Source organism: Stegodyphus dumicola, chromosome 3, assembly GCF_044657685.1.
Source record: "Stegodyphus dumicola isolate Sdum_Otavi_A_Nest chromosome 3, ASM4465768v1".
Classification (NCBI taxonomy): Eukaryota; Metazoa; Arthropoda; class Arachnida; order Araneae; family Eresidae; genus Stegodyphus; species Stegodyphus dumicola.
The window spans coordinates 128308202-128333250 of record NC_140770.1 but is presented as its reverse complement, the minus strand read 5'-3'; the positions used below and the strand labels follow the sequence as shown (position 1 = coordinate 128333250).

Here is a 25049-nt window from a genome sequence, read left to right as displayed (position 1 = left end):
ATTTCATCTCGATATACTCCGTCTTTGATATGATTTAAATCAAATTCCTCGTCATTATAAATATCACGAATACAAATCAAATAGTTTTCTGGTTACAATTTTCTAATTTCGGCTATGCATAATGTATGCTTTACGCATGCGCGCGTTGAAAGAAATGTTTAATAAAATAAACAAATATTAAGCTTTTTTTTTTGTAAATTTTGATACCCCTTAGATCATAATTGCTCATTATTTTATAAATTACGGTTTCATATTTTTAATTTTATAATTTCTGCATGCGATCTTACCAGATTTAAACTGATGATCTATAATCCGGAAAAATCGATAATCCTGAATCGCCGAAGTCCCGACGAGTCCGGATTAAAGACTTTTGACTGTATATCTTAGAAGTAATCATTTCTATGTCAACTGGCAAAACATCAGCTGTTGTAAGTGTAAAATATGTTTCAGGACATTTTGTAATTTAATGCTAATTACTTGATAAGTTTTTACAAAGTTGATTTTACTCTCATATTATTTATTAATTATTTTAAATATTATGTTATTTTTAATAATAATGTTTCCTATTTACAGATATGTTTTAGTCTTAGAATGATAGCACAAATATTAAGTTTGGGCATAAATACCATATTTTTAAATAATTTTGTCTGTTTATAGAATTAAAGAGAATGTATTATCACGTAAAAAACGAAGCAACTTAAACAACTTACATTGAAAGAAATGTTTAATAAAGTAAACAAATAAATATTAAGCTTTTTTTTTTGTAAATTTTGATACCCTTTAGATCATAATTGCTCATTATTTTATAAATTACGGTTTCATATTTTTAATTTTATAATTTCTGCATGCCATCTTACCAGATTTAAACTGATGATCTATAATCCGGAAAAATCGATAATCCGGAATCACCGAAGTCCCGACGAGTCCGGATTAAAGACTTTTGACTGTATTCTGTTTAAAATGAAAGAATAACTCTGTCCATTTTTTTTCCTGTTTCCACATTTGCAGACAACCAACATTTAATTTTTTAATTAGTAACATATCTTTTTACCAATAACATCTCATCAAAAAGATAATTTTAATGTCAACTAATGAAAATTTTTAATATCCTCGAATTCAACGGTCCGTTCTTCAAGATATTCCAAGCAGTTATTATAAAAATTTCTGACTTTCAGAAAATCAAGTTGTTTTATTGCACCTTGTTCTTCCAACCTAGTGATGTCCCTTCAAATAACTTAAGGAACGTAATTGTTATCAATTTTTTCTCGCAATTTTGTTTTTAAATTGATTTCATTTGACACTCCCGTAATCGAAATTTTGTCCCCTTCAGTAATTTTCATAGCTCGGTTGTGGATGAACTGAAGCCAAATTTGTAATGTTTCATTTTTAAAAGAGTTTCAATATTCTTGGACATTTGTCTTGTGATAAAAAGTATCATTTTAATGGTTCGTATATTTTAAAAATATTTTCTACAGCTGGTTAAAGAGTTAGCCATTATGTTTTGCTGTAACCAATAATTATTTTATATTCGATTTTTGCGCTTTCACAAAAATCCTTCAAACTTTCAACACGCATACAGTGGCGTAGCTAGGGTGGGGCAAGGGGAGACATCTGTCCCCGGGCGCAGCATCCAATAGGCGCCAAATTCATGCAATCAGTTGATCTGAAATTTTTTAATGAAACGTTTTCCATTCTTGGCACCAGAAAGACACAAATTCTTCAGTTGTCCCCGGGCACTGGAAACTCTAGCTCGCCCCTGCATGCATAGTATATATATATATATATATATAAAAATACAAATAAATTTTTGCAATAATATTTTCAACATCGACTGGAAGTAAGTCAGATGCTGTTTGAATAGTATTGTGTAGAATGTGCGCTGCACAACCTACTCCAATAATTTTTTGGTTCAAATGTTCGTTAAGTTTCGTAAAAACGTTATTGTTGCTTTTAGCTTTTCCACCAAAATTTGCATTAGTGTTATCCTCACAATAGGCAATAATTTTATTGTTCAAATTATTCTTTTTTAAAATAGTACTTATTGAATAAAAAATTATTTATGAAGTTCCACGTGGCAATGAAACAAATATAATATTCTAATTTTAAATCTTTGTGGTTGGAAGCATCAAAGTATATGGATATAAATGTGCATTTAATCTAATTCTTTCTGCAATTGTCAAAACGAATATAATGGGAAAACATTACAAATAATTGCCTCGGTTTTTGTCCTTGCACATGCAAATATTTTGTCGTACAATGTTTTGATCATTTGCGACGAACAATCAGTTGATCTGAAACTTTTATTGTGGTTTATGGTGTGAAAAGCAAATAGCCCTTCAGCTAATGCTAGTTGTTCCTCCCTTGACAATACATATTCCATGACGAGATGTAATGACAATAATCAAAAGTTTTTTATTTCTTTATATTCACTATAATAATTAATAAATAATAGGTAATATATTTTTACAGTACATTTAAAATAAGAAATGCAGATGTTTTCTAAAAAGCAGGCTATTTTTAAAAATAGGCGGGACACGGGACTGTCTCGCCAAAATCTGGAAGTGTGGTCACTTTAGTTTATCCCCTTGATAAGTCGATTAATCTGCGATCAATGACAGTAGTGCTCATTCAATATTTAAAATTTACTTTTGGTTTTGGATTTTACGATTAAAGACTTTTCTTAGCCGATTTATAAACAAGAAGGTGAAATTACTTTTTAAATGCTATTTTCTAATTTTTTTTTCTTTCATGGTTTTAAATTCAATTTGTGTTCCTTGGAGATGGTATATGGAAAGATTTCTTGTCATAAATTATTATAGATTACTAAATATGTGCATATTTGCATGAATACACATGTATAAATTTCTGAATCCAATCCCAATAACAGGAAAATGCCACTCTTTATGAAGTTTTGATCAATTTTTAATCAGTTGATCAGCAATTTTAATTTTATTTTACATCAATATATGGTACATTACTAAATTGGTTTGCATAGTTGTATATGAAGCTTCAATCAATTTTGAATTTTATTTTACATCAGTATATGGTACATTACTAAATTGGTTTGCAAAATTCTATGTACATTAAGGTTAAAATTTATTTGCATCATATTTAAAAGTCAAAATCTTGTGAATGTTATTTGAGAGAAAGCATTTAGTCAGAGTTTTCATTATACAGAGTCTCAACCTGACCACCAGCACAATTAATGTACTCTGTATTCAACAATACAATTTAGTGCCCAAACACACGTTTCAGGAGAAATGCTGGATATCACACCTTTTATTCTGCCCTTGAGTTCTTTGAGGTCTCTCACTTTTGTGCTATACACATGCTATTGTTCCAATTGCTACAATCTGCTGGTAAATACAATAAATTGTTAAACGAGTTGGTTGTTGTCTATCCAGAAATCATTCTGCAAACCTTCAACACACATCTGTCGCCAACTTCACATCTTCCATTAAGCTTGCAGTCACTCTTATCTGCTCCAGTGTGGGTCTATCAGCTATGGTTACCAACAATTTGGAAAAGGAAATGAAACAAAATTAAGATAGTTCACATATTTTTGGCTCAGTAACTCGGTATAAAAATGTACGAAAATTACAAAATAAAACTAATTAAAGAGTATAAAATTTATACTATCTGATTAAATATTAATATATTTTAGACCAGCATCTTATAAAAGGTCCAATAAACTGAATTGTGTATTATATTGGGTATGTATGTAAGTGAATTCAAGACATTTTGATGTACTTTTGGGTACATTTCAACAATAAGCAGTCACTTCAGACAGAACTCCTTTTAATAAATTTATTTCATTTGAACTTATCAGATCAATTACTTAGTTTGAAACTCAACAAATCCAGATTCTGTGGATTTAAAATTTAGGGTGAAATGAAGAATCGCCCACTTATTTGTTTGGCACTTTTTGCAAGAGTAAGAAGAATTCGATTTTTCTCAATTTTCTTTCTTTTACTTTTCAAGTGAAAATAGGTCGATGTGTACATGGATAAAGGGAGTGCACAATGTCATTTTTGTGCAATTCTAGGATGTTCTTTTAAGTGAAAATAGGTCAATGTGCACATGGATACCAAGTTAGTGTAATTCTTAAAAACGTGCCAAGCAGTGGGCGATTCTGCACTTTCCCCAAAAGTTATACAGTCAAAAGTCGTTAATCCGGACTCGTCGGGACTTCGGCGATTCCGGATTATCGATTTTTCCGGATAATAGATCATCAGTTTAAATCTCATAAGATGGCATGCAGAAATTCTAAAATTAAAAATATGAAACCGTAATTTATAAAATAAAGAACAATTATGATCTAAAGGGTATCAAAATTTACAAAAAAAAAAAAAAAAAAAAAGCTTAATATTTATTTGTTTACTTTATTAAACATTTCTCTCAATGTAAATTGTTTAAGTTGCTTCATTTTATGTGATAATAGTTTCTCTTTAATTCTATAAAAAGACATAATTTCTTGTTCAGTTACAAAGTTCCGCTGTTCAAATCCCGTTAATTGCTGTGCCGAGAATACCGATTAACTTGTCAATCGAAATTTTTTTTGTTTTCACTAACCTCTCTGTCACATTCTTCATGTCTTTATCCATTTTTTGCAGCAATTCCACTTTTTGTTTGTTGGGCATCGAAACATACTTTCGTTTTGTAGATCCTTTGGAAGTTCTAGCATCGGAAATTCTATTTGACATAATCGAAAGTTCAAGTTTACTTTTATAAAATTGCTTTTACAGTCTGCAAAAAATAATAAGCGGGATCCAATTCGAAGATTAAGGAACAATGCAATCATTAACATTAACTGAAATAGATAATTAGATAATTTTAGTTTGCACCGCCCGTTATACATTAAACGCGCAGGCGAAAACGTATTCTGCACTTGCGCACACGCATATGCGCAGTAGTCAAAGCCTTACGCGCACGCGTAAAATGCCTGTGCGCATGTGCCAACGCGGCGCATGCGCAGAAAGTTTTTAGTTTTGAGGTCCGGATTATGGGTGTCCGAATTAACGACTTTTGACTGTATGAATATTCAGAAGAAATATGAAATATATATGGTAAAGGCCAGTTACAGAGCTGACGTAGTAGAATTTTTAGAATTAAATGACACACCAAACAACAAAATCTAGAAATGGCAAAACTTTTAGAATTTAGAGCTGGCATTGGAAGCATTTAGAAAGGCACTAGGCAACAGAATTTAGGATCCACAGAGATTGCATCAAGTGGGAAAATGCCTAGTGCCAGCTATGTGTATGGTACATTAAGACATATTAGATGAATCTTTTAAATTGTAAGTTTTCAGTTTCTTTATTAATAAAAAATCTCTTTCCATAATGGCTGCCCATGTGATAAGATTAGAAGCATTTTTGATATTTTCCATGCTTGTGTCTAGTGAAAAGTAGAGAAAATAAAGGGATGATAGTATCAGAAGTAAAACATTCAAAAACTTTATTCATTACTTCTCCAAAAAGTAGGAAATTCATTGCAAACTTTCTCTAAAATACAGCCACTACGTGTTGATACCATGGAGACATTTTTCATTTTGTCACATATTTCTTGAATCTTCTAGATTCGTGGGTCTATAAATCTTACCTTCAAATCCTTCTAAACTTTCCAAGCTGCAATGTCTAAAATCCTAAAGAAAAATTATCCCTACCATTTCTGTAACAGCAAAAAGTCAGAAATAATTTTGGAAAAAAAAGGAGGGAAAAAGTATAAAATTCATTTTATAGAGAAAACTGATGCACATTCTGAGAATTTTGAATATTCTGAGACAATTACATGGGGAAATCTCTTACTAAGAAAAAATTAAAAACAAGATATTTTTAATTAATTACATAGCTAATTTTGCTTTTGCTAAGAGTTGTTTCGTAAATTGTGCTTTATAGCATTATACCTTGTTTATTTTTCAGATTCAAAATATTGTATACTAAGTTGCCAAAACGAAACTTTATAATATGACACCGAAAAATAAAAATGTTTTATTTTAATGTTATTTTTTAAATATAATTTCAATATATTACTATTATTTTAATGAAGTTTATCAATGTTATGATGTTTAAAAAAAAATTGTCGAGAAATCCTCAGATCTCGGAATTAAAAAGTTTCTATAGAAACTAAGCTTAAAATCGCTAAAATGTTGAAAAGTCGCCAAATTTAGAACCATTTAATAAAAGAATTCACATTCCCAAAAGCAAAAAATTTTTTAAGAGCTCTTTATTAGAAAAAATTAATTTCGAAATGCGTATATTTCACTTATTGCTTAGAAACTCATATCCCATCATTTATATTAGAAATAGAAACAAATTATAACTCATGAACCCATTCAAAAGATAACCATATATAAAGCAGTGAATTGCCAAAAATATTCCTCCAAAATGCTAATTTACACTAAAAATGGCAGTCGTAAAAACAGACAGAAATTTCAGATGATTAAAATTAAGGACCTTCTGCTAATTTTGGCCAAAGTTAAGGACTTTTAAGGACCAAAAATCGATTCCAAAAAATCTAAGGACTCTTTAAGGACCGTACGAACCCTCAAAAAAAAGTATTTCAGGAAATGGAAACATGCAGCTGGATCATATTAAATTAAATCCCTTCTTTGAGTCAAGTTTGAAACAGCTATTTTGTTAATTAATAAAATGATATCAAATCATAATTTACTGGAAATTGATATATATAAGGATTATGTTTACCTTAAACAATATATCACAGAAGAAATAGATGTAAATAACTGCATATTTTAATAAGAACCAGATTCCTTGTTCAAATGTTTTAAAATTGCATGAGTTTTTCTTTTGTCTTCCTGGCACTAATGCTGCAATTGAGCGAGTTTTTAGCATTATGAACAGTTTTGGACTAGTGAGACTTAGAATGGACACTTTGAAGTGGTTGTCAATCACCAAAACACATTTTGATGAAAATTGCACATACTTTTATTAGATGATCAAAAAAAAAAAAAAAAAAAGATATTCATGCTTTAGAGAAATATAAGGCTACTTCATCAAAATAATTTAGAAGGATTACACATTTATTATTTTGTTTAAAAATGAATACTGCATTTTGATTTATTCTTTATTTATTAATATTAATTATAATATTTATAAAAAAATATCTATTAAAAAATAAAACAAAAATAATTTATCTTGATTTATATATATTTTGACCTACATATCACCTACACCACAATAACAATAAAATAATTTATTTAGAAAAAAATTATTTAAAAAATTATATACTCGTATATATTGGCTCAAATTTCAAACTTCAAAAGCTGGTCACCTTACCACTAGTCTTCTGCTTCCTGTCCTAACTCGTTATATTTTAATAATATACACTGCTCGACACTGAAAATGCAACACCAAGAAGGAGTGGTCAGAAATTTATGCAAATTTTAGAGTAGGCACACATCACTGAGTTACGCGAATGATGTGAAATGTGCAGCTCTCCGACGCACGTGAAGTAAGATATAAGGGAAGGAATGTGCAGAATGGGCAATATTCGTGTCGTTATTTCTGCCAGAAGAATTATCGAAGAAAGTTGTCCCGGAGGATACATGTAATAGGAGAGAATGCCAGGCCGACGTCAATGAAGGCACTTCCAACCAGATAGACAATTTTACAAGGGGTATGGTGATCGGACTGAGAAGGGCGGGTTGGTCCTTACATCAAATCCCAGCTGATATACCCACATGGATGTGAGCACGGTGCATCGGCTATGGCGAACATGGTTTGAACAAGGAAATGTGGGAAGAAGGAGGGGTGCAGGTGCAAAGAGTGACGTCAGCATGCGTGGATCGACGCATTCGCTGACAAGCTGTGGCTGTCTCGCAAGTCACTTGTACCGTGATTCTGTAGCATGTGCAAGATACCCTGGATGTTCCCGTGTCGACCAGAACCATTTATCGTCGATTGGTTGAACGTGGCCTGCACTCACGGCATCCGTTAAGAAGATTGACCCCACAGCATAGACGCCAACGCTTAGAATGGTGCCGGACTAGAGCGATGTGGATGATAGAATGGCGAAACATTATGTTCTCAGATGAGTCACGCTTCTGTTTATCCAGTGACAGTTGCCGCATATGTGTGTGGTGTCGAGGAGGAGACATAAAATTCGACAGTAACTGTGGAACGCCCCACCGCATGACAACATGGCATAATGGTTTGGGGTGCTGTTGCCTACGATTCCAGGTCATCTCTAGTTCGTATTCAGGGCACTATGACGGCCTAACGATGCTTGAATAATGTACTGCGGCCAGTGACAATCCACTACCTTCAGAGGCTGCCTAATGCAATTTTTCAGCAGGATAACACATGACCACACAGTGCTCACATCTCCCAACATGCTCTGCAAGGTACACGGATGCTTCCCTGGCCACCATACTCTCCTGACCTGTCACCAATGGAACATGTGTGGGATGTGATTGGATGCCGTTTGCAGACTCTGCCCCTGCCTCGTTCAGAAGACGAACTGTGGCAAATGGTTGAAAGGGAATGGAGAGCCAATTCTCAGGACACCATCCACGCTCTTATTGACTCTATGCCTAGACGTGTTTGATGCTGTTCTCGCTCTGTATTCTGACTATCATTTTAAAATAAAGATCACTTATTGCTGCTTGCTGTCTCTGTCTTTTTTCCAAATTTCATCACTTTCTGACCACTCCTTCTTGGTGTTGCATTTTCAATGTCAAGCAGTGTACTCTTGAAGAACAATTTTATTTCTTTTTATGTAATCAATTTCCCCAATATATTTCCTTTCCATTTTAGAATTTTCAGATTTAATTAAAGATTTCCATTATTCTAAAAAACTATTAATTTTATTTCTTTACATAATATGAGTACTGATAATAAATATAAACTGATACATGGTCAAGAACACTTCGACAAAATTTTAAAAATATAGTGAAGTACCAAAATCTAGGAATAGCAATATTTTTAGCATTTAGGACAGGCATTGAGGGCAAAATGACTAGCTCCAGACTTGTGTATAATGGATTCATGTATATAAAACATGTTAACTAACTTCTAGGATTTTTAAGTAGGAAGTAGAAAATTTAAATAATTATGTTTTCATGGTTCTTCCATAAATTCTCCAAAAAATAAAAAATTAATCACAAACTTTCCAAAAAATTCCACTATGAAGATATTTTTCAATGTATCACATTTTTCTGAAATTTCCTAGAAACTTAAGTCTATAAATCATATCTTCAAATCCTTTGAATCCTTCCAAAATGCAAGATCTAAAATCCAAATAAAATATAATCCCTATCACTTCTTTAAGAGCAGAAAACCAGAGCAACAACAACAAAAATAAATCTGAAAGCTTTCAGATTTTATATTACGCCCTTTTAACATTTTGTGTGTTACCTCTATTTATTAAATATTATGTTCTTCTGACATAAACCACATAAAATTCAATTCAACAGCGATATCACAAAATATTTAAAAACAGCATATCTTTAGAATTTCTGATTCACAGTCCAGCGCACTGGAGATAAAAATATTTTTTCCTCATAGTGTTGCCATTGCTCGTTTTAAAAATCATTGAATTTGTTAAAGTTTTATAGAATTTGAAATAGATAATAAAAGAAATTCAAAATTCAGGCTTCCAAGTGCTTATGTTCGGTTGGAAGACTATTATTCGAAATTTGATGGCTATAGGTACCGCTGTTTTTTCACAATGCGAGAAGCAGTTATTGCCCTCATGCAGGCTCTTCATCATTTAGTTCTTTAAATATAATACATGGCAATAAGATTTGGTGGCAACAGTTTGAAAAGTGAACCAATGCAGAAAGTGAAACAACACAAAATGCCTTTTTTGAGACTAATAGCCCTTTGGGTCTAACACCTGAGCTAAAAATTCAGATAAGATAAGTGTATCGTGAATTTTACAGAGAAAATTGATACAAGTTTGAATATTCTGAAACAATTACGTGCGAAAAACTCTTACTATGAAAAAATATAAAAGACAAAAGATAATAAATAATCTTAAAATTATTACGAAAGTTTTCATCATTTTTTTTCTTTCTTTCTTTTGTAAGTCTTTTAGGAGCTTTGCTTTATAGAAGGGGTCTTCAACCCGTGGCTCCACATTTGAACTTGAAGAAAAATTGAAGAATTTTAAGAAATTTTGATTTCAAGAAAACTTGCTTTGTTAGCTTTTTTTTTTTTTTTTTTTTTTTTTTTTTTTTTTTTTTTTTTGGTAACTTTTTCCCCCCTTCCTATTCTTATTCTTGATATTTAAAACATTTTATTGACATGCCTGATATTATTTGAAATAAAATTTTCTGAAAATGGCGAATTTTAGGCAGTTTGCCTTATTTGCAACAACAGTGTAGCTGTGATGTGGAGGAATACAACACTAACAGATATTATGATACTAAGCACAATGAGAAATATTCTGCATTGGAAGGTCATTTTCGAAGTGATATGGTGAGTGAATTGAAACCTAAACTAAATTTTCAGTAGTCTTTCTTCACCACTGCGAACAGAAACTGAAAATAGTGTCTGTGTTAGTTACGTGATAGCAGAAAAAATCGCTAAGTGTGGAAAACCATTTACTTATGGAGAATTTCTCCATAAGTAATTCTCTCCTTTTCTTATGAAGAATCACAAATCTGTGACTCAAAACTTTTCCATACAAAGTGATTTTAAAACCACAGAAATATTGATAAGTCACCAAATTTAGTATCATTTAAAAAAAGAACTCATATTTCAAGAATGTAAATATTGTTTTTGAAACAAGATTTTATGAACTCTTCATCTGCATAAAAAATAGTTTCAAAATAATTATGTTTCACTTTTTCCACAGAAATTCGAATATTGCACTGTTTGTGTTAGAAGTAGGAATGAATTTGAATGATAACCATCAAATACATATTTGTCAATGAATCACCCCCCAAAAATAATCCTTCAAAATACCAATTCACGCTTAAAATGACAGCTATAAGAAACAGACAAAAATGTTAGACGAGTAAAATTAAAGACCAGGACCAATGAGTCAGTGTGGCATAATGTTTAAGATTTAGAAAAACACCGAGCAACAAAATTTAGGGCAGGTACTCGGACATTATAAACGTACTAAGACTTATAGAAACAAAAGGAGAAAATTCAAATAATTTTCTTTTCAATATTCTTCAAAAGAAAAGTTATTCATCACAAATTTGTAACAAAATACATCCATTACATGTTAATATCATGAAGACACTTTTCATTTCGTCACGTTTTTCTGGAAATTGTAAGTCTATAAATCTTAACTTCAAAATAATAATCTATAAATCTTGCTTTTAGACCTTCCTATGTGCAAGGTCTAAAGTCTGAAAGAAAAATTATCCCTACCAACTCTGTAAAAGCACAAAGCTAAAGAACTTCCAAAAAAATATTTAGAAAAATTAGGCTAAAAGTGAATTTTCAAGAGGAAACTGATAGACATTTAAACATTCTAAAACAATTACATGGGGGAAAAAACCCTTACCATGAAAAAATATAAAAAAAGACAAATGATATTTATTTTTAAATAATTACAGCAGCATTTTGTTTTTTTCTGAGAACCGTTTCGGAAACTGTGCTTTACAGCATTTATTATCTTACTTATTTTTCAGAATCAAATTATTTCCAAATCACCAAAATGGAAAGTAACGTCACTTTTAAATACGGCAGGGGAAAATGAAAATGTTTTATTTTAATGTTATTTTTTATTGTTTCGTTTACATAATTATGGAAAAGCATAAAGGGCTATCTGCCTAAGGGGGATGGATGCCGTTGTGGAGGACTTTCTAAAAGAAACTGGCTTGTATACTCGTTACACATGGGAAAAACCAAAAAAATTCCCCTGCAACCAGCCTGTTTGCAGGATTCAAACCTCGGACCGAACTACCAGCGTTCAGTGACTTTACCACTCAGCCGCTGGTGGGCTGTCACTTTTTAAAATAAATTTAATTTATTATCATTACTTTTATGACATTTATGAATGTTTGTACCAAAAAAATCATCGAAATCTCACAGATCTCCGAATATAAAATTTTGTATACAAACTGGTTTTGAAATGGCCAAAATGTTGATAACTCAGCAAATTTAGTGCAGCATAAAAGATCTCATACTGGAAAAAGTTGTTTTTGATATAACGTTTCACAAACTCTTCATTCGAAAAAAAAAAAAAATTGAAATGTTTATGTTTCAATTGAAGCAGGGCCTCGTGCTTCTAAAACTTGAGTATCCACCATTTATATTACGAAGTTATATTTATTTTAATCAAATACAATCAATAACATACCAAATACATATTTGTCAATATATCGCCAAAAAATATTCCTCCAAAACATTAATTCACTTTTAAAACAGCAATTGTAAAAAAGCAGTCAGAAATGTCAGATGAGTAAAGTGAAGGACTTTTGCTGGTTTTTGGTCGAAATAAGGACCAAAAATCATTTAAAAAACTTAAAGATTTTTCAGCACTTTTAAGGAATGTACGAACCCTTAAACATTTTTCATTTAGTCACAATCTTCTGGAATGCAGGTCTATAAATCTTACCTTCAAATCTTTCTAAGCCTTCCAAGGTGCAAGGTAAAAAATCAGAGATAATAAAAAAAAAAAAAAAAAAAAATACAGAAGCAAATTGTAAAGCTAATTTTCAATAGAAAATTAGTACATCTTTAAATATTAAGGTTAATTAAATGGGAAAAAACTCTTACCATGAAAAAATATAAAAGCCAACAAATGAAATTATTAAAAAATAATTACAGTAGCTTTTTTGTTTTTTCTACAAAGTGTTTTGGCATTTTGCGAATCATTGGAGGAATATGCTGATTTCATTTTCAATGTTAACCTCAGCACTTAGTCTTTAAGGAATTTTTGTAGAAACACAAAATTTGTAGTAGTTAAGAGTCTTACAAGTAGTCAGCATCACAATTTGAATGAACGGTTTTTTTAAATGTCCTTTGAAGTTAGTTTTCTTGGGGATTATCACACTATTACAGCGTTCGTACCCATTTCTGCACACAGAAATTAAGTACTTTTAAGGATCATTGATGAAAAAAAATTAAGGACCTATGAGCAAATGGGAACTGAATAAATTCAATTAAAAATATTATCTATGCCTGAATTTCATTTATGTAATACCATTCTAAAAATAAAATAGATCCCTAAGTAGCATCTATTATTACTAAACATGAATTAATTAACATAACTGTTAATAAATTTGAGAATAAAATACACTTTATGAAATTTATCCAGCTGCATTAAATATTTTACACTTATAATATCTGGACATATTTGAAAGAAGATAAGTGACATTTTATTTATGTTTTACTAACAGTTAGCTTTATGTTGATTTTTTTTGTCTCATTTTTTCACATACTTGCTCAGTCTAGAAATTTAGTAACTAGCAGGTAGATTTTATGTCAAGCGGCATAGGTTAAAATGAGAAGTAAGATCATAATCAGCATGATTCATTACAAAAGACTAAATGTTGTCGCCATTGCTGCTTGTATAGAGAGATACCTGCTGATTAGAATAAACCTGAAAGGCCTGATGTAGGCACGGTTGGCAAGTTTTGAAAGTTAGTCGGGCTCTGTCTGACACAGTTACTGTAGCTTCGTGTAGAGTTCCAGGGGTTGTAACACAGTTAATATATTTTAAAGTTCCAATAAGCCACTAAAGCACCAGAGGTGATAAGTTGTTTGGTATTATTTTAAGTCTCACTAGATGCAAGGAATATGTTTTACTTGAATTTTTACATTTTTGTGTTTTATCTTATGACCACAATGAGGATGAATGAAAAGCAATAACTTGCTTTAATATGAGAAGATAATTTTTAAGGGTAAGCAGTTAATTATAAATAATTAGTTTAGGTATTTAGATAACCTTAGTTATTATGGATTTACATGCCCCCTATTAAATTTTATTTATTTATTAACGATATTTGTTAAAAAAGCCATATTAAAATCAAAATCTAATAAAATTTCACAATTTAAAATACATGTAATTTATGACATTGATTCTTAAAAGATATTAGGATAATTACACATTAAGAGCAACAACAAAATGTTTGTAACAATAACACTCAACAAAATATTTATGCGTCATTTTAATTTGAAGCCTTCCCAGATATTTTGACTAATTTTTATTGATTCCCTTCTCTTTAAGCATCTTTTCTAACAATAAGAAATTTGTCTCAATAAGCAAATCAATATTCTGACTAGTTTATGCATGCATTATCTGCTAACTTGTCAAACTCTCCACAATGTACCTATGAGAGTTTACTTGATCTGGTAAAAGTTAAATATTCCCAAATCCCCGACCTTAGTGAAGCAAATTATTGCTATGTCTGAAAGTAACTACAATATCAGACAAAGATTTAAATAAGCCTCTTATTTAAAAAGAATTTAGAACATAAAGGCATGTTCTGATGCTAACAAAATCATTTACAGCTAATGGTGATGTAATTAAACAAGAACAGTAAAATTCAAACTAAAAATGTAGACTAGTGATCACAGATTATACAATTAAATTTTTATTTAAGCTGGCTCAAAAACTCTATCATATAAGAAAATAGAAATGGGAAATTATAATAAAGGCTGGAATCATAAACAGCTGGGTAATTTACATAATAATAAATGCACATATCTTTGAAAAATAATTTTCTTTCTCTTTATATATTCAGTTTCTTTCTTCAACATGATTCCTTTTCATTTCAGAATTTTTGGATTTAATTAAAGATTCCTGTTATTCTAAAAAAAAATTTATAATAAATAAAAAATAAATTCATTTACAATGTACAGAAAAAGCGGCTAATTTTATTTCTTTAGCATATAAACGTTCAGAAGAAATATGAAATATATATGGTAAGGGCCGGTTACAAAGCTAGTGTGGCAGAATTTTGTGACACACTGAGCAACAAAATCTAGAAATGGCAAAACTTTTAAAATTTAGAGCAGGCATTGGAAACAGAATTAAGAAAGGCACTAGGCAGCAGGATTTAGGATCGACAGAGATTGCATCAGGTAAGAAAATGTTTAGTGCTAGCTCTGTTTATGATGCATTAAGACAAATTAGATGAATCTTTTAAATTTAAGTTTCCAATTTCTTTATTAATAAAAAAAATCTTTTCTATAATGGCTGCCCATGTTATAAGATTAGAAGCATTTTTGATATTTTCCATGCTTGTGTCTAGTGAAAAGTACAGAAAATAAAGGGAAGATTTTAAGAAAAAGATTCAAGTATCGGAAGCAAATCATTCAAGTACAGTCAAAAGTCGTTAATCCGGACCTCAGAGCTACAAACTTTCTGCGCATGCGTCAACGCATAATGCATTCATGCATGCGGGTAATACTTTTACGCATGCGCATAATACATTTACACATGTGCGTTTAATGTATAACGTACGGTATAAGCTAAGCTAAAATTATCTAATTCAGTTAATGTTGCAGATTGCATTGTTCCTTAATCTTCGAATTGGATCCGGCTTATTATTTTTTGCAGGCTGTTTCAGCAATTTTATAAAAGTAAGCTTGAACTTTCGATTATGTCAAATACAATTTCCGATATATATTTACTAATATGTAAAGGATCTACAAAGCGAAAGTATGTTTTGATGTCCATCAAACAAAAAGTGGAATTGCTGCAAAAAAAATGGATAAAGGCATATCCTTTGTTTCACTAACCACTCTGAAATCTGTTTATCAACTTCACGCTGCTCTGTGCGCGGGGGGAGGGGGGGACGTCGTGGCGAGCAATGAACTGGAAGTTGATCTGTCAGCACTATCGTTATCTTCAGGGCAGATGTTTTTATTTTAGTCGGCTTATAATTCCTTACTAAATGTTGTATTTCATCTCGATCTACTCCATCTTTGATATGATTTAAATCAAATTTCTCGTCATTATAAATATCACGAATACAAATCAAATAGTTTTCTGGTTGCAATTTTCTAATTTCGACTATGCGTAATGTATGCTTTACGCATGCGCGCGTTGAAAGAAATGTTTAATAAAATAAACAAATATTAAGCTTTTTTTTTTGTAAATTTTGATACCCCTTAGATCATAATTGCTCATTATTTTATAAATTACGGTTTCATATTTTTAATTTTATAATTTCTGCATGCGATCTTACCAGATTTAAAATGATGATCTATAATCCGGAAAAATCGATAATCCTGAATCGCCGAAGTCCCGACGAGTCCGGATTAAAGACTTTTGACTGTATATCTTAGAAATAATCATTTCTATGTCAACTGGCAAAACATCAGCTGTTGTAAGTGTAAAATATGTTTCAGGAAATTTTGTAATTTAATGCTAATTACTTGATAAGTTTTACAAAGTTGATTTTACTCTCATATTATTTATTAATTATTTTAAATATTATGTTATGTTTAATAATAATGTATCCTATTTACAGATATGTTTTAGTCTTAGAATGATAGCACAAATATTAAGTTTGGGCATAAATACCATATTTTCTGGCGTATAACATGCATCTGTAATTTCAAGTTATATTTTGTAATTATTAGGTATATTCACCTCATAACGTACACACAATTCTTCAGGAAGAAACCTAAAAGATACATGTGCAATGCCCTTACCTTTTGAGGTCACTTGTTCAAAGATTTGCCATAGCCTTTTGAACAAATTACCGGTTTACCGAATTGTCAAGCGATAAGGGGAACAATATGTGTGTGGATTAAATGCTCAAGGGAGTAAATATTCCTGCAAAGAGCGTGGAATGTATTTAATGCAGGCATCCAAAAGAATACTATTGTAGGCTTTTGATAAACGGGGGATATAATTTGGAGTATTCCAACTTGAATGAATTCGTAGAATTAGGAGTTAAATGTTTTTTCTTTCTGTAGTCTTTTGAAGTGAAAATCTAAAGCTTTAGTAAATCACATTTGCGTTAGTCGAACTACAGTTGATCTAGTGTTCCGTTTAGTAGTAAATATGGCTCCCACGAAAAGAAACACGGTGCTGGTTTTAAATGCAAAGCCATTCATTTTGTGAAAGGAAATGGAAACCATGCTGCACCAAGGATATTTGGTGTTGGTGAAAGCTCCATACGTGAGTGGAAGAAAAATGAAATCATAGTAATTAATATGCCAAAGAATAAATGTGCTTTGCATAAAGGTGTAACAAAATGGCCTTTTCTAGAAGAAAGTATTGTGAACTGGGTCCTAGAAAAGTGCCAGAAAGGATAATTTAGTTCTATGAGAAAAAAAAAAAAAGTTTTGCAAGGGCTTCTGAAAGATTTGGATAATAAATTGATTAGGTTCCAGAAGCATATTATTAACCTGCAAAGGCAAAAAAAGTATGCACTGTCACATATTGGAAATACGGATGAAACTCCAGTCATGTTTGATATGATAGGAAATAAAACAACTGGGTGTGAAAGGAACAAAACGATTCACATAAAAACAACAGGTAACAAAAGATCTCACTTCACCATAGTGATTTCCACTTAGTTGACAGCTAAAAATAAAAACCCATGGTTATTTTTAAAAGAAAGCCGATGTCAAAATATAATTTCCCAAATGATGTTTTCATTCATATTCACGAGAAAGGATGGATGGACGAAAATGGCATGAAACTGTGAATAAGAAGTGTTTGGCAAAAGCGTCCTTTTGCCTTAAAGAATCCAAGAAGTCTTTTAGTCTGGTACATGTTCAGATCTCATCTAACGGATAATATGATGAAATTATTGAAAGAGTGTAATACAGACCTGGCAGTTATACCAGGAGGATTAATGCCATTAACATCATAGATGTTAATGCCATTAATCCTTAGATGTTAATGGCCTTTAGATGTATGCATCAATAAATCATTCAAAGAAAATTTAAAATGACAGTGGAATACGTGGATCTCAGATGATAAAATAACATTTACAAAAGGAGGCCAGATGTGTCATGCCAGTTTAGAAACAGTGTGTGAATGGATAATAAAAGCATGGCATGAAATTAAACCCAACATAATACAAAAGCCATTTAAAAATCTAGGTGGAACAAAAGATGATTATCAATTTACGGATCAGAGTAACAGTGATTGTGAAAATGAAACAGAATTCGATGATGGGCCTGAATATATAACGGAAGCCGAATATGATGAACTTTTCATATTATCCGATAATGAGAATTTTTAAGTTCATGAAGTTTGTCATTTCTTTTAAATAAACAGCATTTAAATACATATAGAAGTCTATTTTTTTTATGCTCAGTTCTTACTTTTAAATTTATCATTTTTATACACAGCATATAATATGCACCCGTAAATTTTGATCTTATTTTTTGTATTGAAAGTTCACATTATATGCCAAAATGTACAGTAATTGCTTTAATTTATTCAATTCCCATTTGTTAACAGGTCTTTTAATTTTCTTTTCATTGATGGACCTTAAAATTTACAAATATATATAATTGTGAAGGATTGTTTTCAAATATGATGTTACTGAAAACAAAATATTGATCAAAGCTCACAGATTCTAATTTAGGAAACTGTTTAAGATCATGTAATTCTTATGCTCCCAATTATATAACAAACTAGCAGGTGATTTTGCAATGTCTGGTATCACACTGATTTGGATTTTTGTATTTGTCATTGTTTTGCATTTCTGATTTAAAAACATCTACACTAGAGTCCCAATTATTTAACTTAAACTGACCATAGCTTGGTTAGATGATGCAAAATGTAACAAATATGATATTTACAACTAATAAATTTCATTCATTATTTCAAAACTTGCGTTCTAGTAACATTAACAGATTATAAATTTATACACTTATCTGACTGTAATTTAAGAAATTTTAGTGACAAATTTCATGTTTGATATAATGTTACAATTCATATGCTGAATAACAAAATATTTGTAATATGCATTTCAGGAAAGAGAACCTGCTCAAGCTTATAAAGATATTATAAAAGAGAATGTGAATTTTGAAAAGTATTATATGGTGAGTTTTGAGACAGAACTATTCTAAGTTTATTTAAAATTTCTTACCAATTTTATACTGTATGTTGTTATCATCTCGTATCATGGTTTGTATTGTGTGAACATCCATAAAGTCATTATGATGAAAAGCTGTGGAAAATATAAGTAAACAAGAACTTTCAATCCTCAAGATCAAAACATGTTTGATAACTATTCATCTTATTATTCAGAATAAGATTTTATGTGACTGTATTTTTCAAGTTGTAAACTTGCATTAGTGATACATGCATCAAATAAAAGAAAATCTGACATTCAACATTAGAAAGTAAAACATCGTATCTGATTATGAAATCCTGTTGATCAGGAAAGCTGGTAGAAATCTCACCAAACTTGCACCAATCATTCTGGCAGACGTTTGAAAAGCTCTTTACTTAGGCTCTTTACTTAGGTAAAGGATCAAGATATACAATTTATGCATTATACAGAACCCTTTCCCCCCCTAAAAGAAATTAAATTGCTTATCATAATTTTTTATGTTGCATTGCCATTGAGTATCTCAGGGGTCATCAATAAGGAGAACAGCCCAGGGGAGAATTTCATAGTGTAAGGGGTAAATGCAGTCAGTCTTTTAGTTACCTATTAAATATTTAATTTTAGTTTATGAATGTCAAAAATTATTTTTATTTGTGTTTTAATATTTATCAACATTTTTTATACTTTTTAATTTCATTTTTAAAACATTAAAAATAATCTAAATTTTAATAAATATGTATATGAATTTTTTTAGCCCAAAAGGCATTTGCCCATAAGGGCTATTAATATGATTTTGGCATTTTGCATTGGTTCACTATAAATGTCAGTTCACTTTTCAAATTGTTGCCACCAAATATTAGAGCCCTATATTATATATAAAAAAATTAAATAATGAAGAATCTGCATGAATATATGTATGTTTCTCCCATTGTAATAAAACAACTGTACCTAGAGCCATCAAATTTTGAATAATGTACGTTTGCACTCAAATATGGGCATCTGGAAGCCCAAATTTGGAATTTGTTTTATTATCTATTTCATATTTTGTAAAACTTTAATGAGTTTTTAATGAACAAACTCAGTGATTTCAAGGTGAGAAATGGCAACACTGTACAGAAGAAAAAAAAAGAAAAAAAAAAAAAAAAACATTTTTATTTCCAACGGGCAAAACTGTATCGGAAATTCTAAAGATATGCTCATTTTAAAATTATTTTGTGATATTTCTGTTGAATTGAATTTTATGGTTTAAGTTCGAAGAATATGATATTTAGTAAATAAAGATAACACACAAAACGTTAAAAACAAAACGTTTAGTCAAAAAAAAAAAAAAAAAACTCTTTGGACGTAATGTAAAATGTGAAAGCTTTCAGAGTTTTGGTTTCCGAAATAAGAAAGGAGACGATAAGTGCCTGACATTCGTGAAAGGGGTGTATATGGTAAATATAGTTTAGAGCCACTGGTGTATGTATTTTCAAATAAAGCTGCATTAAAGCAGAGATTCTCAACTGGTGGTACACAAAGAAACAAAGTATTTTTAACTATTAAATTTAAAAATTAAATACCTTAACATCCTGTTTAAGTTTTCTCTCTAACACTCGTAAATTTAGGTGATCTGAGCATTGTTCAAGGTCAACAGCCGCTCATAGTCTTTAGCAAAATAATCTGTTTTTATTTTCAGAAGTATTCTCTTGGACACAGACATAACAAAATTTGTCATAAAATGATATTTTTAAAAGGAGTAATAGAAATGGATGTTTTATTTAATAGGAAATAAAAATAAATTCCTCTAAAAAGTGAATAGTATCTCATTAATTCTTTTAGAGGTGATCGATTTATTAGCATGTTTACTCTGTATGTTGCCACCATTTGCTGGCTCATATTGCTCTATTTTCAATTTTTTTTCTTTGCGTTGATTTACTATATTATTATATATACAAACACTATATTTAGCTAGCATCTGGTTTATATACTTAAAAATATATACATTAGAAGATACTAAAAGAATTCCACATATCAATATTATCAAAGTAGGGAAAAAATATTGGCATGAACTGATTTTTTTCTTATATTTATTTTCTTAACTATTGTACTGGCACTATATTGCTATGCTTGGAAATGCATTCTTTTTGAACTTTTAAACTGAATTTTCTTTCTGTAGCAATTAAGATTGCTGTATTTGGATTGAAAAAGAAACGAAAGTACAGTGAAAACTCGGTTGTCTGGAAAGTTTGGAAAATGCTGGATATGTGAAAATTTTGAATAGCAAGAGTATATGAAAAATGCAATTCGCAGTTACAAAAACCAGATGAAAAATTCCTATTTAAAATTATAAAAACAGTCACTTTATTTCTTATCAACACGATTATCAAAAGTGTACATTAAAATTATTTAAGATTTCCAAAAGCAAATGTATGAGTCAATGTATTTCATAGAACTTAAACATTGAAAGTAAAGCATCTTATCTGATTATAATAAAATTTTGCCAACTATGAAAGTTGGTGAGATGGCATCGAAACTGCGCCAGTTCATTCTGGCAAACATTTAAAGGAACAGATTTTTCTTTCTTTAGTTAGGTAATGAACAGATACAAATTATAGATGTAGCATAAGAAAAACCTAAATGGCTTATCATAAGTTTTCATTTTGCGTCACCATTATTTATTTGTTTTTAACTAAAGTTGCAAATTGTGCTGATTAATGCTTACTTTTCTGATTTCAGTAACTTTGGATAATACTGCATTGTATAATGTTACATAGAAGGCAAATCCTAAATTTTCATTATTTTTTCAAAATGTGAGGGAAAATAACAGTTCACTTATATCCTTTTTTACAAAAACTAAACCAGATTATCAAGAATCAATCAGGTTTATCTAAAACAAGCCAAGATCTTATGATTTTGTTGTATTGTCATATTTATCCATTTCTGTGCTAAATCACACTGTTTGATGGCAAAATCTCTTTACTCAGTTGTCTGAGGGTTAGAAAGGTTTCTAAATTATTCCAGTTACATGAGCTTCCCATTTTGTTAAATACTGGATAGTTGGGCTGTTACTATAGTTAAACAAGAAAATAATTTTGTTTTTGTATTCATGCAGGCCAAAAATGAGGGACATGCTGTCCATATGGGCAACGTTGTACGGTGCCAAGGCCTTAAAGGCGCCTACAATAATTTTATTACGTACCAGTATTGACCAGTGGTGAAATTTTACTACTTCCTTTCGTGTAGGGGCTGTAGGTGAGTGCACTGTTTGCCATCTAGTCAGAAGTTTTCAGGTTTAAGCTTTTCCACTTTTAAGTTTATTTAAATGCTTTCATGGTCTGTGCAGTTTATTAATTTTTCATTTTTGTCATGAGCATGTGAGCTGTATGAGCATACCAAATACAATAGTACCTTCTGTAAGGGACATCTCTATTTAAGGGACAATTATGTTGGTCCCAGTCCCTTTCAATAGGGATCTTAATGTGTTTACCTCTTATTAAGAGGAATTGTATTTAAGGGACACTGAAAATCTGTTTGAAAAATGATAGAAGTGGAGAAATAAATAAATAAAAATAGGATTACTTTTTGTTAGTAATCTTTTGAGGTTTTAAAGGCAAATTTGTGCTCAGTGAAAGATTTGTGACAAGGGAACAATAGAATGAAAAGGTTATTCCTCTCTTCTGAAAACTGTTTTTCAGTTAGGAAAAGGTGAACAATGCATTGAGAAAAAGCAAGTTATAGGGCAATTAAAAGGATATTTCACATTCATAGAATTCAAAATCCAGTTATTCCTGCTACAGTAGGGGGAAGAAAACAGTGTCAGCAGTTGTAAGGCAACCCAAGATAAGACCAATGGGAAAGAAAATGTAGTGAGATGGCTAGACTACTTCCCAAGGAACAGGAATCTCAGAATGTGGTAGAGCAGAAACCTCTATCATTCTTAATTCTTGCTTGAACTGGAGTCCAAAGAATTGCAGTTTTGTAATTGTGTGCTATTTTTACATATGTTACTTATCATGGCTTGAAAGATGAAAAGATTAGTATTAACATTAAAACAAAAAGTTAACGTAGCAGAAATTGAAAAGCTTAGTTTGAGAGATTTAGGGCAGTTATTTGGAATAAGTGAAAACTAAGAAAGTCTTGTGCTAAAGGATAGAGAAGAAATACAATTATTATGGACTACTAATTCAGATGAACGTTCGAATACTAAAATTTAGAAAAACTGAAGCATGTGAAATTGACACATTAGTGTTCAACTGGTTTTGTCCTGTAAGAGTGCACAGTATTCCTGTAAGTAGAGTATTATTGCAAGAAAAGGCAAAAAAAAGTTGTGGAACGTCTGGGACTTCAAAACTTCACAGCATCAAATGGTTGGCTAGACAATTTAAGCAAAACCGTAACCTGACAAGACTATCTGTGGTGAAGAAAAATCAGTTGATGATCAACATGTAACAGACTGGATAAAAAGGCTAAATGAAATTTGTGAAAGATATGAGGCTTGAAACATCTACATTGCAAATGAAACTATATTATTTTATCGAATTTGCTGAATAAAACTATGCTTCAGTGGGGAAATATGCTCTGATGGTACGAGCTCCAAGGAATGTCTCACTGTGTTACTTTCTTGTAACACTGAAGGAGAGTTTGAGCAACCATCTGTAATTGGAAAAGTCAAAAAACCAAGATGCTTCAAACACATCAATCCAAAATAAGTCCATTAGCATCACATTAAAAAAATCATGAATGATGCAAAGCACGTTGTTAGAATGGTTGATTGTTCTTGATAAAGCAATGTTTAAAAAGAATAAGAATATTCTACTATTTCTCGACAAGTTGTCAAAAAATGATCCACCCACCAAATGCAAAATTGAAATTAGTGAAATTAGCACTTTTTCGACCTAATCCAACATGAGTATTACCACCTTTGGATGAAGGTATAATTAGAAGCTTCAAGGTTCATTACATAAAACTGTTTTTACAGCATGTTCTTTGTGAAGCTGCTCTTGGAAACAGCTATCATCTTGCAAAACATGTCAATGTATTGAATGCTATTCAGTTGATAACAAAAGCTATAAAATCCATATCACAAAGTTGTGTTCAGCACTGTTCTAAGAAATAAGGCTTTGAAATTCAAATTTCAAGTGCTCTCAGTGAAATAATATTGATGAAAATGAATTGTTTGAACTTGTCAAAATCAGTGGCAGCACTCAAATGCAAGAGTATTTAGAAATCAATGAACACTTATAGACTGAAGACACCAATGATGAGATAAAATATCTTATTTCAACTGTAGAATACCTTTGATTATGCTACTTATTTATATATAATTTATTTACTTAGAGCTTGATACAAATTAAATTTTTAATTAAATTACATATTTTTAGTATGTACCCTTTGAAGAAGGGACACCTTTATTTAAAGGACAAAATATCTGCCCCGACGGCTGTCCCTGATTAGGAGGTACTACTGTATGTTTATTCATAAGTCCTAATTTGTTAATATAATGATTATAAAAAATAATTAAAAATAAGGTAAGTGATTAAATTACTTCAGTTTTATACAATAGTAATAATTATAATAATGCTTTATTCAACTTTAAGAAGCTTATACAGTTTTACCTATGCATCCAGTTTCCCTAATGTCTTTAAATACTTAATGAAATTTAGCAATACAGTAATTACAAAATTTAAAACTTTGTTCAGTAATTTTTTTATATAAAACAAATAAAACTTTGTGTTTCATAATTTAATTCTTTGTGTTTCATAAAAATTTATGAACTATTTTTGCAGTACTCAGTGATTTTATTTACATGGCCAGAGAAGGAAAAAAAAAAAAAAAAAAAAAATTGTCTAGTTATTGAAACTTGCTTAATAAAACAAAATGTGAGGAAGACTTTGAAAAGAGCAATTTAAAAAGATACCAACTTTTTCCAGAAGCTCGCACATTTTCAAGAGAATACTTCTATTGATGACAGTGATAACAGTTTTTCCATTTTGATACATTTCACGTGGTACCGTCATGTTTGAATATGCAAGCATATTACATAGAGATTCGTATTCACCTCTATGTAATAATCCAGGTCTTTGGCTAAGCATATTACATCCAAACTAGGAGCAAG

General features: G+C 30.7%; 1 protein-coding gene across 1 annotated transcript in view; it reads left to right on the top strand.

Annotated features, from left to right (window-relative positions):
* Nsun2 (tRNA (cytosine(34)-C(5))-methyltransferase Nsun2) overlaps positions 1 to 25049 on the top strand; it is a 116206-nt gene that overhangs the window by 6040 nt on the left and 85117 nt on the right. Inside the window, exon 2 of the mRNA XM_085813300.1 lies at positions 18873 to 18941. Within this exon, the coding sequence (XP_085669426.1) occupies positions 18873 to 18941 (69 nt within the window). The remainder of the gene's footprint in view (positions 1 to 18872; positions 18942 to 25049) is intronic.